The sequence below is a fragment of the Muscardinus avellanarius genome, assembly GCF_963383645.1.
Source record: "Muscardinus avellanarius genome assembly, chromosome: X".
Taxonomy (NCBI): Eukaryota; Metazoa; Chordata; class Mammalia; order Rodentia; family Gliridae; genus Muscardinus; species Muscardinus avellanarius.
This window is the reverse complement of record NC_137792.1, coordinates 96,087,153-96,103,213: the sequence shown is the minus strand read 5'-3', so window position 1 is coordinate 96,103,213 and position 16,061 is coordinate 96,087,153. Positions and strand designations below refer to the sequence as shown.

At 43.0% G+C, this 16,061-nt stretch overlaps 1 protein-coding gene across 2 annotated transcripts in view; it reads left to right on the top strand.

Moving 5' to 3' along the window:
- Positions 1-16,061, top strand: part of TMEM164 (transmembrane protein 164) — a gene marked incomplete at both ends in the record, with an annotated part of 176,968 nt that overhangs the window by 128,977 nt on the left and 31,930 nt on the right. For both annotated transcript variants that reach the window (XM_080719405.1, XM_080719404.1), the window contains one exon: positions 9,502-9,580. In XM_080719405.1, coding sequence (XP_080575531.1) covers positions 9,502-9,580 — 79 coding nt within the window. The remainder of the gene's footprint in view (positions 1-9,501; positions 9,581-16,061) is intronic.

The window sequence follows — 16,061 nt, the reverse complement described above, 5'->3', positions numbered from 1 at the left end:
CATTGCAGAGGGCCTCACTAAGTAGCTGAGGCTGGCCTCGAACCTACAAATCCTCCTGTCTAAGCCTCCCAAGTACTGGGATTATAGACCAAGTACTGGGATTACAAGCATGTGCTGCCACGTCTGGCTTTCCTTTACATATTATTAACATGTTCAGATACCATGAGGAAATAGGGTTTTTCAAATCTAGAAGAAAAATAGCATAAATCAACATTAGTGGTTTAATTCACCCCTCTGGGTTAAAGATTCCTATAATACAGAGATATAAAGGGTATAACATAGCCGGGCGTGGCAGCACACACTTGAAATCCCAGCATTTGGGAGGCTGAGACCGGAGGATCGTGGTTCGCGGACAGCCTCAGCTACTTAGTGAGGCCCTTTGCAACTTAGTGACTCTGTTTCAACAATAAAAAAGACTAAAAAATAGGGCTGGAGGTGTATCTTGGAGGTAGAATGCCTGTGGGTTCCATCCCCAGTCCTGAAAAAAAAAATGGTATAACATGAAAGTTCCTACTCCCTAGAGAGGCCATTGCTTTTAACAGTGTTCTTTGGACATTTCCTATGCCTTAAAAATTAGCTACCGAGCCAGGCATGGTGGCGCACGCTTGTAATCCCCGTGCTTGGGAGGCTGAGACAGGAGGATCACATAGGTTCAAAGCCAGCCTCAGCTACTTAGTGAGGCTCTCAGCAACTTAGTGAGACCCTGTTTACAAATAAAATATAAAATAGGTCTGGGAGTGTAGCCCAGAGGTAGAAAGCCTGTGGGTTCCACCCCTAGTACCACCCCCAAAAATTAGCTACATAATTAATAAATGAATACATTTGTCATAACATTATAGCTATAAAAGAATGTAAAATCCAACAAAGTCTTTCTCCCCTTTCTAGCTAGGTAGGTGTGGTGGTGCACACTTGTAATCCCAGTACTTGAGAAGCTGAGACAGGAGGATGGCAAGTTTGAGGGTAGCCTCAGGAACTTAGTAGACCCCGTCTCAAAATAAAAATGGTTGGGGATGTAGCTCAGTAATAGAGTATCTTGGGTTCAGTCACTAGTTACATTTCACACACACACACACACACACACACACACACACACACACACGCAAACACATTCATTCCCTCTCCCCCCCCTATCCTTTGTCCTTGCCCTCTCCCTCTCTCTCTCCCTCTCCTTTCTCTCCTTTCTCCTTCCTCTTTCTCCTCCCTCCCTTTCCTTTTCCCTCTCTGGTTCCCTTTCTCAACCTCATGTAAGTTCTCTTTTCCTCCCCAGTTTGGTATATTGCACCCCAGTCCTTTTTCTATGCATCTATGTACACCTAAAAGTGCATACACAAACTTGCTCTTAATTCTTTTTTAAAAAAAGGACAGTGCTTTATGTAATATAGAGTTGTTCTCTTATACCTAAAATGGTAGTATTTCTCTTAAAAATGGTTGAGAAGTTCATCTTCTAGATTATTTTTTGTGATACTGGGGATTGACCCCTGGGTCACTCTACCTCTGAGCTATACCCCAGTCCTATTTTATTTATTTTTTATTTTTGGACAGAGTCTTGCTAAGTTACTGAGGTTACTACATGGTAACCTGGAACCTGTGATCTTTCTTTTTCGCCCCCCCCCCCGCACAAATGCTGGGATTACAAGCATGTGCCACCATGTCCAGCTTTTTCATATTCATTTTCTAAGCAGGTCTTTCTACATCTGCTGAATCATTGCAGAGTAAGTTACAGACACCTTTCTGTGCGTGTATGCAACTGGGGATAGAACCAGGGGTATTCTACCAGTACCCCAGCCTGAGCAACACCCCAGCCCTATTTTTTTGTTCTTTATTTTGAAACAGGGTCTCACTGAATTGTAAAGGGCCTCACTAAGTAGCTGAGGCTGTCCGTGAACCGCGATCCTCCGGTCTCAGCCTCCCAAATGCTGGGATTACAAGCGTGCGCCACCACGCCCTTCTTCAGTTTCAGACATCTTAATATTTCATTTTCTTACATAACTACAATGCCATTGTTACACTTCATAAAATATCAGTAATTCTATAATACCATCTATTTTATCCATTTTTGTTCAGATTTCCCTATTCCAAGAACTTCTTATACAACTTTTATAAAAACAAGGTCTAGTCAATTTTCAAGTATTGCTTTATTTTGTTTCTTTAATTTTTGCTTTTGTAACTTTAGGCACAAACCCCCTGAACCTTCTTTATTCATGATACTGAAATTTTGATGTGCACCACCACACCTGGCTTCAATTATCTTTTTTGACCTCCTAATTTATTTTGAGAGAATGTAGTGTGGAGCTGAACTGAGGCCAGGGTCCTTTCTTTGTGATTGCCTATGCTCACTTTGTACCTCATCCTTAGCCATGAATACTTCTGGTGATGACAAGTTTGCTAGCGTATGGTGTGAGCCCCCCTCAACTTCTAGCATGTACCCCTCCTACATGGGTTGTTCTCACTTCAGCCTGCTAGACGTTGCTTATCTCCTGCGAGTCCAAGGCCAACCCTTCTATCTGTGGTATACAGTGTCCCTAACTTCTTTATCCTCCCCTGGCTCCTACCCTTAGTCTATCTCTATACTCAAGCTTCTCCAACTATTAACACTTATTTTTGTGTATTGCTAATACTCTCTGTTGATGAATTCTTTCTCTCTCACCAAACTCTTCTTGAAAGATTATGCATAGAAGGTCAAAGTCCACAAATAAAGTCCACAAGATGTCCCATTGGCATGATTAAAGAAAATATTAGTACTTCCATGCATTTTAGAATTTTTTAATGCGGTGCTAGAGATTGAACACATGAAACAAGGTATCATTAAGTTTCAGAGGGCCTCACAAAGTTACTGAGGCTGGCCACAAATATGGAATCTTCCTCTCTCAGCCTCCTAAGTACTGGGATTATAGAAGTGCACCACCTCACATCGTTCATCTTTTTTGTGTGTGGTACTAAAGATTGAATCCAGGGGAGTTCTACCTCTGAACTGCATTTCTGCCTTTTTTTTAGTTTTTTTTTTTTATTTTGAAACAGGATCTCACTAGGTTATAGAGAGTCTCACTAAGAGGCTAGACTCAAATCTCTGATCCTCCTATCTCAGCTTCCCATGTACTGGGATTACAGGTGTGTACTACCATGCCCAGCAAGAGTCATCTTTGATTTCTCCTTTTCTTGTTTTTGCATAACTCCTCATCCAGTCAATCAATTACCCCTAGAGATTGTTTCCTTACCTTTTCCCAAATCTGTCCTTCCTCTCTTTCACTTAACTTCACCACAAAATGATAAGACAGATACTATTTTCATTCCCAATTTTTGGATTAGTCAACTGAGACTCATCATGATTAAGAGATTTGTCCAAAGTTATACAGCAATTAAATGATGAAGTTAGAATTTCAATCTCAGTAGCCTGACTTCAGGCTGGGAAGATATATTTGTGAGCCAGCTGCATAGATATGCTATATAGAGCCAGCAATTTAGATAAGATTACTTATAGGGCCAGGTGTGGTGGTGTATGCCTGTGAATTCAGTATTTGGAAGGCTGAGACAGGAGAATCTCAGGTTCAAGGCCAGCCTCAGCAATTTAGCAAGTTTCTTAGCAACTTAATGAGACACTCTTTCAAAATTAAAAAGAAAAAAACTAGAGCTAGTGATATAGCTTAGAGATAGAATGCCCTTGGATTCAGTCCCGAACAACACACACACACACACACACACACACACACACACACACACCACATAATCAGTGAGAATAAAGAAGAGAGCCAAAGAATTTGTTCTTGAACCCCCCAATATTTAGAGGTGAGAGACATAAGGGCAATTCAGCAAAGGAGAATGAAAGCCTTGTGGTAGGGAAAGAACAAAGAGAGTGGTTTCCTAGAATAGTCCAGTACAGAGTCTTTTAATGAGAATCATCAAGTACATTAAATGCAGTCGTTAAATTCAGTATCCCAGTCAACATTCTCACTACTGTAATCCAAAATGACTGACCACACAATTTATAAGAAGGAATATTTATTTGCTCACAGTTCTTGGAGATTTCAGAAGTTCAGTCTATAACAGGCCAGGTCTGTGAAGATCAGGGCATAGAAGCAAGAAGCAGAGAAAGGGAGAGAGCAAGGCTTTGCTGTCATATCATGGAAGTCAAAAACGAGAGGGAGGGAGGGAGGGAGGGAGAGAGAGAAGGAGAGGGAGGGCAGAGGAGGGATCTTAGATAACCCCAAGGCCACACCCTGGAGGACCTCTCCTTGGAAACCAAGTCCCTCCTTCAGTATGGCTGCCTGGTTTTCCTGAGGGCAGGGGGACATTCTAAATCAAACCATTATATTCTTTAAGATGAGGCTTCGGAATTAACCAGGACTAGTGTATCCAGTTGTATGGGGTGTTAACTATACAAAGTGGCAAAAGGGCCCCAAATCTCTCTGACACCTGGCATGAGAATGTGTGGACAGAAGAAGGGCATCTACTTATATTTTACATAAAGACACCATAAGAGCCATCTGTGTGTTGCCTATTCGAATTAGGATTAAGGAAAGTATTGGTAATCTCAACAAAACCTATTTGGGAAGAATGATGGAAGAGGAAATGTGGTGGGATTAGATAGAAGAATATTTCAGAGGAGAGAGAGTAATAGCAATTGATAGAGACAGGTCTTTTGATGAATTTGGTTCTGAAGTATAAAAGGAAACAGAGAACTGGAGGTAGTAGCTGGAGTGGGAAATAGGGTCAAGAGTTTTTGTTTCCTTAGATGAAATATATTGTAGCATACAGGACTGGGGAAGAAGTGGTGAAATAGTTGTTTGGGAGAAAGAAGAGCGACCGGTCTTGAGAACGTAGTTGAATTGTTAGGATTAAGGATACCCTCAAGCTGGGTGTGGTGGCACATGCCTGTATCACAGTACTTAGGAATTTGAGACAAGAGTATCACAGGTTAATGTCCAGCTTCAGCTACTTAGGCTTTCTGCAATTCAGTAAGACCCTGCTTCCAAATAAAGAAAAAAAATAGGGCTGAGGGTGTAGCTGAGAGCGAGACTGCCCCTGGGTTCAATCTCCAGTAATGTAAAAAAATCAATAAACAAATAAAATACATCAGTCCTTGGGGTGTAGTTCAATGGTAGAATGCCCCTGAGTTCAATCCCCAGCTATACTAAAAAAGAACCTGCTCAAAGTTTACCATCATGAATTTGAAAAGTAAATAGAATGGCTGTATATTTTTCTCTAGCCGGGCTCTCTGGTGTGTCACAGAAATGTGAAGGAAGAGAGTTGGGTTTAACCAGGAATGTAGTTTGGCAAGGCGAACTGGAACAGGGGAGAATGAGGAGGTTTGAGGATGCACAGAAGGAAGTGCTGGACCTTGAACCCAGTGCTGGATGAATGTAGAGGTGAGGACATGAGGTTGGTGAGGGGTGGGGAAGAGGTAATAGGAGCAAAAGACTAGGAGTTCTGGCAAAGCTGAATAAATGCTAAGAGTTTGGGATATGAAAAGGAGTGAGTTGCATAGATAGTTGACCAGAGAGTAGGGTACATGGTGTAGGCGTCACAGGCATGGATAATGACCTGTCTGACTATGGGAATAAGGAGGGAGATGGGACAGAGATGAGGTCTTGACAGGAATGGAAGGCAGTAGTCAAAAAGCCAGATGTTACTAAATACTGAAAACACAAGGATTTTTACCACATTGGAAAGAAGTGATAAGAATTTGAGAGACAGTCTCCAAGGACTGAGGCAGAGTTTATGTGGGTGTTATAGTCTTAGGACTTAAGAATCTTATCAACAGCCAGATGTGGTGGTACACACTTGTAATTTCTAGTACTTCGGAGGCTGAGATAGGAGCCCTGCAGGTTCCAGGGTAGCTTTAGCCAGCAGCAAGATCCTTAGCAACTTAGGATACCCTGTTTCCATAAAAAATTAATAATAATAATAATAATAATAATAATAAAATGGGCTTGAAGTGTACATCAGAGGTAGAATGCCCCTGGGTTTAATCCCAGTACCACACCCCCAATAAATAAAATCAACTGAGCGCTTAGCAAAAAAGCAAAGAGAATAAATAGTCTAGAAGGGATGGCCAAATAGAAGGGCTGTTTTCCTGTTAAAGTGGTAAGAAGACATATAGAAGAAAAAACACGAACTACTTGAGAGGGCTATTGGGATAGCAAAGTCTTTGGGAGAGGGTAAGTTCATATTAAAGCAAGAAGGTCAAGGGACTGTTCAGAGAAGATTTGTAAGATATAATTTGCTAGTGATGGCCAGGGGGGCTCCAGAGAAAAAAGTAGAAGCATTTCAAGAGTTGGAGAGGAAGCCAGGCATGGGGGCACACATTTGTAGTTCCAGTACTTGGGAAGCTGTGACAAGAAGATCGTAGGTTCAAGGCCAGCCTCAGCAATTTAACAAGGCTCATAGCAACTTAGCAAGACCTTGCTTCAAAATAAAAATAAAAAGGGTTGGGGATATATCTCAGGCAGAATGACCTTATGTTCAATCTCCAGTCGGCCCTCCAGGGGCCCAGGTCCCCCACTCACCTAATTCCACACCAATGTACTCGACCAACTGTGGCTTGAAAATATTTTCAAAACGACATACCGAACACATACAGACTTTTGATCTTGTCATTATTCTCTAAATGATGTAACAACTATATATAAAGATATGCATGTATTAGGTTTTATGTAATTTACAGGTGATTCAAAGTATGCGAGAGGATTGTGTAAACTATATGCAAACACTAGACGATTTTATTTAAGGCACTTGAGTATTTGTGGATCTAAGTATCTGTGGGGAGTCCTGGAAACAATCTCCCCCAGATACCAAGGAAAGACAGAACATGTACTGTCTTAAGACTATACATTCTAGAATAGTCTGCTTAGATTGGAATCCTAGCTCCATCTTCAAATGAGTTGTCTTCCCTTCAGTAAGTTATCTAAATCTCTCCCTGCCCCAGTTTTTTTCAGTTTTTTTTAATACTTGAGGTTGAACCCAAAGGCATTCTACCTTTGACTCTACATCCCCCGCCTGGTTTTATATTTTTTGAAACAGGCTCTCACTAAGTTGTGGAGGACGTCACTAAGCAGCTGAGGCTGGCTGAGACCCTTCAATCCTTCTGTTTCTGCCCCTCAAGTACTGGGATTACAAGCATGTGCCACCATGCCTGGTTTAGTTTTTCATTTCTAAAATGGAGATAATTGGGACAGCACAGTGGTTACGAGGATTAGTTTAGCTTAATAGTTTACAAAGTATTTATAATTAGTCCTGGCACATTATGAAGCACTTCATAAGTGTTTATTACTTTTTTCTGTTTATGTTTGTGGTACTGGGCATTGAACCCAGGGACATTCTACCTCCAAGCTATACCCGCAGATATATTCTATTTTGAAACAGAGTCTCTCTAGGTTGCTAAGACTCTTGCTACATAACCGAGACTGGCCTTAAACCTGCAATCCTTCTATTTCAGCCTCCCAAGCACTAGGATTACAGGCAAGTTCTACCATGGCTGGCTTTGCTAATTTAAAAATTTTAAACTTAAAAATTGTATACTGATCTTCTTGCAGCAAAATTAATTCCATTTTACTAATGCAAAAACTACAATGGAGAGGTTAAATGACTTGCCCCAGGCTCTTCGACTGCTGAGTAGCCAACTCAAATCTAGAACACAGATTTGACAGACTCCAATATCCTAGCTTGCAACCACGGTACTTAACTAGTTCCCTGAACATGCAGGTAGGACTTTTGCTTTCTAGGAGAGCTGTCAGAAGGGAAAGACAAGCGAGCACTGTGAAATCCAGGTGAGTGGTTAGTAACTGGCATAGGAAATGTTGCCAGAAGGCCTGCTTGATGTTCTGGGAGTATCAGACACAAACCCTTGACCTGGTTTTCTATCCTTGTGGTGGAACAAAAGCCTGGCTTCCAAGGGAGGGAGAGGTCAAGGTGTGATTCTAGCCAGAGAGATGAGCCTTTTTGGGGCTTTTTTCTCCTTGCTTGCTTTCCAGGTGACCTCAGTGAACAATTAAACATCTTTTACCCCAGGTTCCTTATCTGTCAATTGAGAGATTGAGCAGACTATGTATGTGAACATATTCGAAAGGTTCAAAGTGGTGCCAACATTTTACATAGTGGAGTCTCCCTGAACACATGATTGATGGTGAAATGTGGGCCTCTCGGGCCTCCATATCCATTTTATGCTAATAATGCCCGGTGTCTGAGCCCATAATCTGTTCCAGAATGTTCTATGGAGATGTTTGGAAACTTACTTTTTTTTCTAGGATTTCTCATTCTCCTCTGTGGATAAAGTAACAATTGAGTATCATCTAGGTCCCTGAGAAATTTTCCTCTTGGGTCTATCTGTACTGTCCTGAGCCAGAGCTCTGTGTCCAGGGTCCACAGTTCTCTCTGCGCTCATTCAGGGCAAGTCGTTTTTGGTGAGTTATGCCCAAATTGGCCCACCTGCATGGTCTTCACTCAAAAATAGGGTCAGCCCTGTACTGACACTCAGCTATCCAGTGGGGATATTTTGTTACTCTTTGATCTAAACCTGACCAGAGTTAGCAGTCAATTTTGTTTGCATCTGGAAAATGAGGAGAATAAATCCTCCTTCATACATTTTACGTGTCAAATGAGAAGCAGACTTTTAAACTGGCGACCATCTCCTTACCAGGAAGAGAAAAAGACATAGGCTGTGTCTCTTCAAGTACATCCTTCAGAATTCCAAGTGTTAGTTTTAAAATGTTGCTTGCTAAATAAGATTGGGGAACACTGGAAAAAAAATATTAAGTGGATTCCTTGTCTATAGAGACACTTGGGTCCTTTTTCTTTTTCTTTTTTTGGTGGTACTGGGGATGGAACCCAGGGGCCTTCTAACCTCTGGGCTATACTCCCAGACCTATTTTATATTTTATTTGCAAACCGGGTCTCTTAAGCCAGCTGAGGCCGGCTTCGAACCTGCCTTGTCTCAGCCTCCCAAGTGCGGGGATTACAAGCGTGTGCCACCCGCCGGCTCACTTGGGTCCTTAATATACCAGTATGCATGATGACCTCTAAGGGTATATATTGCATGGAACATTTTTAATTTTTTTGATAGTGGGTATTGATCCAAGGAGCATTCTACTCTGAGCTACATTCCTAGCCCCCCCCCCTTTTTTTTTAATTTGGAAACAGGGTTTTACCAAGTTGCTGAGGGTTTCGCTAAGTTGCTGAGACTGGCCTTGAACCTGCAATCCTCCTGTCTCAGCCTCCCATGTGCTGGGATTGCAGATGTGCTGCAACACTGTGCCCTGCAACATTTCTTCTATTTTAACCAGACTTATTTTAGTAAATTGGTTTTCAAGTATTATTCTTTTAGAGTACACCTTAAGAGATACTAATCTAGGTCATAAGTATATTCATTTTATTCTTTTTTCCTGAATTGTGAAGGACAGTAAATTGGTAACGTGACTGGGCTTGCTGGATCATGGGTCCTGATGAGCAAGGGCATCCAAATTTAGAATGTGTAGTGCTGAAACTCCTCTTTGCATCTTGTCCTTGCAGCTCCCCTTTGAATTGGAGGTGTACTACATTCAACATGTCATGCTCTACGTGGTACCCATCTACTTGCTTTGGAAAGGAGGTAAGTCCAGGAAACCACACCCCTAGGCCACCCCACACCTGCTTCTCCCTCTCTTTGGGGCAGTCACAAACTCTTGGGTACCTAACCAGGATCCTGAGCTGTTGGTTGGCTGGTTTCCTCAGCACGCTTGGTACCAGACACTGAGCGCTGAGCAAGTGGGCATAGATGAGGCCTGCAGAGAGTCTTGGGATTCTCAGAACCATCCTTTTTAGGTTGATCATGGTACCACTGCTTGCCTGTCATAGGACCTAGGCTTAGAACCTTTAGTGGTGGCCTTGGATTTGTATGGCGCTCTGACACTCTGTCACCCCCTTGTGCTTGTACCTCCATTCCTGTCTCAGTGTGCCACATAGGGTAGAAGGAGAGAACAGGGTACTTGGTCCCCTCAGGAGAAGGACCCTGTGTCCTTGCTTACTGTATCCATCATTCCAGGGCCAAGGAAGATACTGAAAGTGATTCACAGACTGGGAGATGATGGGGATGAGGGAAGAGGCTGGTGGAACAGTATTCTTTATGTGAAATAAAGCATTGTAGGCCTTTCCTTTGGTCAGGAGGGAGAGACTGCCAAGCCACTACAGTCTGGAAAGGAAGTTGATCTATCTGTGATCTCACAATGGCCCTTAAATTCTCCCCTTTCCATTATGTAGCCAACTGACAGAAAGGAAAGTTCCTGGACCTCTAGGCCCAAATTCCTTCTTCTCAGCTTTCTTCCCTTCCTGAAAGGCCCTATAACTGGGAGACATTCTCTTTTATTCTTAGCCACCAGTGTCTCTGTCTTGATTCCTGGGACTTTTCTGGGAGACCAATCCTTCCTGACCTCACACCAGATAGCAAAGAATTTCATTTCCATCGCACCAAAAATAGCATAGGGAGCTGAGTATGGTGGCACCTTCCTGTAATCTCAGCACTTGGGAGGCTGAGATAGGAGGATCCCAGGTTCGAGGCCAGCCTAGAAACTTAGTGAGACCTTGTTTCAAAATTTATAAAAAGGGGCTGGGTGTGTAGATCAGAGGTAGAATGCCCCTGGGTTCCATCCCAAGTAATGCAGTACCACACACACACACACACACAAAAAAAAAAAAAAAAAACCAATTAAAAACATTTAAATGGCATGCAGCCACCTGGGCCTTTGAGCTCACTAGAAGATGATCTGGAAATTTTGCTGGGCTTCTGCTGCTTCTTGACAGTTGACTGATTTGCCTTCTGTTTCCTAGTTACTATCAATGAGGCCTCCTTTTCATAAACTTGCCTCAACAATTTTCGAAACTGCTCTTACCCTGTGCAGCCACTTGGGGTCTCACACTGTCAATAATGCTATCCTTTTATTTGCTCTGAAGGCACTGGATTCTCTGCCGAGCTCTAAGTCCAAAGTTACAGGATCCTGGAGCCTTGCTCTGTTTCTCAGGTCTCTCCCCTGTGGCACAGGAAACAGCCTCCTGATAACAGTCGTATCTCAGGAATACACTCACTGTGAACGGAACCAGGGCGCCAGACCCCTGCCCTCATTTTACTTGGCTTCTGAGGTGTATGATGGGACTTGTGGTCAAATCCTCATGGCTTTATTTAAACCTGTTTGTACTCTGAGGTCACAATGAAAGACTGTCAGGTAGCTGGGCTAGGCTGGTCTGACATGGAAAATACCAAATAACCATCCCTCCTCTCTTCAAAAGAACAGTGTAGCCGGGCGTGGTGGCGCACGCTTGTAATCCCCACGCTTGGGAGGCGGAGACAGGAGGATCGCACAGGTTCGAAGTCACACGGGCTGGCTTAAGAGACCCTGTTTCCAAAAATAAAAAAGTATAAAATAGGTCTGGGAGTGTAGCCCAGAAGTAGAAGGGCTTCCAGGAATCCCAGTACCATACATACACACACACACACACACACACACACACACACACACAGAACAGTGTATTGGATCTATTGTTCTATTATTTGAGGGAGATGAGGACTTGGGATCCTGAATTTTATTTCCAGTTTATTTTCTACTTTTAGTAATTCTCACCCTTCAACTCAGCACCTGGCCCTGAGAAGAGGTTGTGACAATAACGACAGTAGTAAAAAAAAAAAAAAAAAAACATAGTAAATAACATTTACTATTTTTAGATTTTGAGGTGGGTCTTGCTGAGTTGTCTAGGTTGGCCTCGAGCTTGTGCTCCTCCTGATACAGCTTCCTGAGTAGCTGAGATTACAGGAGTCTGCTACCATGCCAGGCTCAGTGACTACTTTTTATTGAGTGTTTTTTTTTTTTTACTGTGTGTGAGATACAGGTGCTGAACATGTGTGTGTTTTCTCATCACAGATAGCATGTTGAAAAATCTTTTTTTTTTTTGGTAGTACTGGGGATAGAACCCTTCTACCTCCAGGCTACACTCCCAGACCATTTTCTATATATTTTTTTCTTAAGCCAGTGAGGCTGGCTTCGAACCTACGCAATCCTGTCTCAGCCTCCCAAGTGTGGGGATTACAAGCGTGCGCTACCACGCCCGGCAAAAATCTTCTTTTTATGAAGGAGAAAATCAAGGTTTAGAAACTTTAGGTACCTTGCACTCAGCCATAACTAATAGAGCCGGGGTACAAAGCCCAGCCTAAATTCTTTCCTGAACCAATGCTCTTTCTGGCACACCATGCTGTCCAAAGGCTGCACATCTGTCTGTTTCCTAACTTCAGCAGGCCGGGATGCTTTGATTAACATAACACATAGTTCTTAGGTCTGCTGAGAAATATTTCCCACCTCCTGCTTTTGATTCACATAGCACATATTTGCGGAACACCTATTTTGCGCCAGGCATTTTGGAGTAGGGAATCTGAGAAGAACCAGACAGAGACAGTGTTTCTACAAGCAGCCCCTGTCTGTTGGGGAAGATAGATAATTGTCACTATTGTGCTAAGTGCTGCAAAGGGGAAAGTGGGATCGGAGCATCATTTCCAAAGCCCTACCTCATATTTCCTTCTTCACCATTTCCAGGAAGAGAATTATATTATCTTACAGCAGATCCTGCTGGTGGCCCAGGTTTCTAAATGGTGAGCTGAGCAATAGTAGGGCTGTAATGAGAGAGATGATGTGCCCTTTTACTGCTAATATCCTTTTGAAGTCCTAGTTCAGTGAGAACTTAGCTTGCAGGACCAGGGAAGTGATCTTACTCAACTGACCTCAGACTCTAAGCTTTGGGTGAGACTCCACTCCCTCCCCCAAACTTGGTGAACCCTATCACCTTCTTTCTGGCAAGCCTAGAGCTATTTTCCAGGTCCATCTCCCTTTTCAGCTCTTAGCTACCATCTGCTCTTCACTAGGGAATTATGAGCATGGAGAGAAAATATCTGAAATTCTTCTTAGGAACCTTTGGCTCCAGCCTGGATCTCTAGGCTTTCAGGAGGCAAATGGATGTGGACTGAGAGGTGGGAACATTACTTCCCTATAAGCCAAGAAAGTCGAGAGCTTGAGGCCTCCTAGAAAACTCTTGGAATTTTTCAGCAATTAATGGTTCCCAAGATTTACCTGTGATAATGTACTTCTCCTATGCACCTCAGATGCCCAGGAACCCTGTTTTCCTGAAATGCAAGGTCCTGCCTGAGCAGAAAGTGCCTGGCCCCTGTGGTTTGGGTGTGGGTGGAGGGTGCTGAGTGGGACTCCCAACCCCTCCCTCGTCCCTAGAGTCCCTCTTCACCATCATAGTTCAGGTGACTTCTCTTGTCCACGCTGCGCTTTTCTGCCTCCACCCTGATGCTAACTCTTTTGCCTTTGGCTCTCAGGAACTATATTTCTTTTTCCCTCTGTTTCGTTACAGTGTTTATTTAAAAAAAATTCCCATTGGAATCTGACAAATTCGATTTGTATATATGTGCAGAGCACACAGGAATAGCGTAACATATACAGTGTACAATGATTGAATCAAGCTCATTAACAAACTATTTCTTGGACCTCCTGCTTCCACTAACAGAACACAGTCCTTCCGGTCCTTCTCTAGACAGAGGCTCCCTCTAGTGGAGGTTGTTCCTTCTCTCCTGACTCAAGCTGCCCAGCTCCCAATCACACTTCTTCTGCCTGGGAAAATACATTCTTTCTTTTTCTGACACTAGACATTGAACCTGGAACATTCTGCATCAAAGCTACACCCCATCCCATTTATTTATTTATTTATTTATTTATTTATTTATTTATTTATTTTTGCGCATCTGGGGATGGAACCCAGAGGCATTAGACCTCCGAACTACAGCCCCTGCCCTATTTTTTGTGTGTGTGGTACTGGGGTTCCTGGAAGCCCTTCTACCTCCGGCCTATACTCCCAGACCTATTTTATATTTTTTTATTTTTGGAAACTGGGTCTCTTACGCCAGCACGGATGGCTTTGAACCTGCAGGATCCTCCCTCCTGCTCCGCCTTTCAAGTGCGGGTATTACAAGCGTGCACCACCACTTAACGGCCCTATTTTTTATTCTTTATTTTGAAACAGGGTCTCACTGAGTTGCAGAGGGGCCTCACTAAGTAGCTGAGGCTGGCCGCAAACCTGGATCCTCCTGTCTCAGCCTCCCAAATGCTGGGATTACAAGCCTGCACCACCACGCCCATGCTATTCAGCTAATTCTCTACCGCTGAATTTTAGCCCATAAAATGCTCCAGGAGCTGGGCGTGGTGGCTGATGCCTGTAATCCCAGTACTTTGGAGGCTGAGACAGGAGGATCACAGGTTTGTAGTCAACCTCAGCAAATTAGTGAGGCCCTCCACAACTTAGTGAGACTTTAAAAATAAAATTAAAAAATGGGCTGGGTTGTAACTCAGAAGTAGACTATTCCTGGGTTCAATTCCCTGTACCATGCACATATACAAAAATACTCCAATCTTTCCTTTTTGTGGTACTGAGGATGGAACCCAGAGGCTTTCTACCTCCAGGCTATACTCCCAGACCTATTTTTATTTTATTTGGAAACAGGGTGTCACTAAGTTGCTGAGAGCCTCATTAAGTAGCTGAGACTAACTTCGAACCTGTGTGATCCTCCTGTCTCAGCCTCCCAAGTGCTGGAATTACATGCATGCGCTACCACACCCAGCTCCAATCTTTTTTCTATTTTAGACAGCTTTCTGTCATCTGCACCCACTCCGTCTTTCTTCTTCCTTCAGTAGCCAAGCATCTCAAAAGAAGTAGTTCAAATCATGTCCCCCAAACTTTAGCTTTTTGGGCAGGACGATTTTGGCTTTTTCTATATAAACATCTGTATTATTATGTGTGTAATATACATCCTTAAGTCTATTGACTTCTTTTTACTGAATTACATTTGGTCCTAAGAGACAACTCATAATATTCGTGAAATCATGCCTTTGATTTGCTATTTTAATACACTTTAAATTTGTAACTATTTAAAATGAAATACCACTGGATATCACCTCCTGAGCCTTAGGTAACTGTGGGAGACACTGGGGCCTGCATCCTGAGTCTCTTCTCAATTTCCTTTCATTCCTCAGAAGGTTGCAGTTCATCGAAATGGCACTTACAAAGATTACCAGTGACATACATCTGCTCAAACCCCATGGCCAGTCTCTTATCTGACTGAAACTACTATGCTGAGCATCATGGATCACCCTTTTTGAAAATGCTCAGCTTTCAGGTTTTCCAAAGTCCCTCATTCTTCTGGCCTGCCTACCTCACTGACTGTGCTTTCCCAAGTTTCCTCCACAAGTTCTTTTTCTGTGTTTTTCAGAGATACTGATTTTCCCAGAGTTCTCTTCTGGGCTCACTTCTGCCTTGACTACTCCAGCACCAGCTTGCGCATTCTTGGTATCATGATGGCCCCCACATCAGTTAGCTCTGACTTAGGAGGTCCAGGTTTGTTTTGTTTACTCCCATTTCCACACATCCCATTCAACCTGCCTATGTTCAACTCAGTTCCTTCTCTGCCAGCCCTGCTGCTCTTCCTAAGGGCCACAAACAGCACCACCTAGTCACTCAGCTAATACTTGGAAATCATCTCTCTACCCCATTTTTTTCATTTATCTAGACTTTACTAATAAGTGTCTTCTTATTTCCAGGCTCAACATTGGCTACTGGGGTCCCTGGCAGCAAAAGTCAGAAAACACCCTGTCCCTCACAGAATTTCCAAGCCAATAGGGGAGACAGATAAATCAATCATAGGAATGTACAGGTGCAATTCAGTGAGTACTTTGAAAGGAAGGAATGTCCTTTTAATGAAAGCTTAGAACAAACTTAGTTGACCTGGTATGTCTATGGGCTTGAGGAACTGCTCCTTGAAAAGGTTACATTGAATGAGTTTCAAAGGATGAGTAGGAGTTTTCTACATAATTATAGAAAAAGGAGATATTGCCTTTATAGGTGGACAGAATGGCATGTGTAGCCAGGTATAGTTGCACACTCAGGTAATCCAGTTACTTGTGAGGCTGAGACAGGAGGATAGCAGGTTCGAGGGAAGCTTCAGCAACCTAGCAAGATCCTGTTTACAAACAAGAAATAAAAAAGAGCTAGGGGTGTAG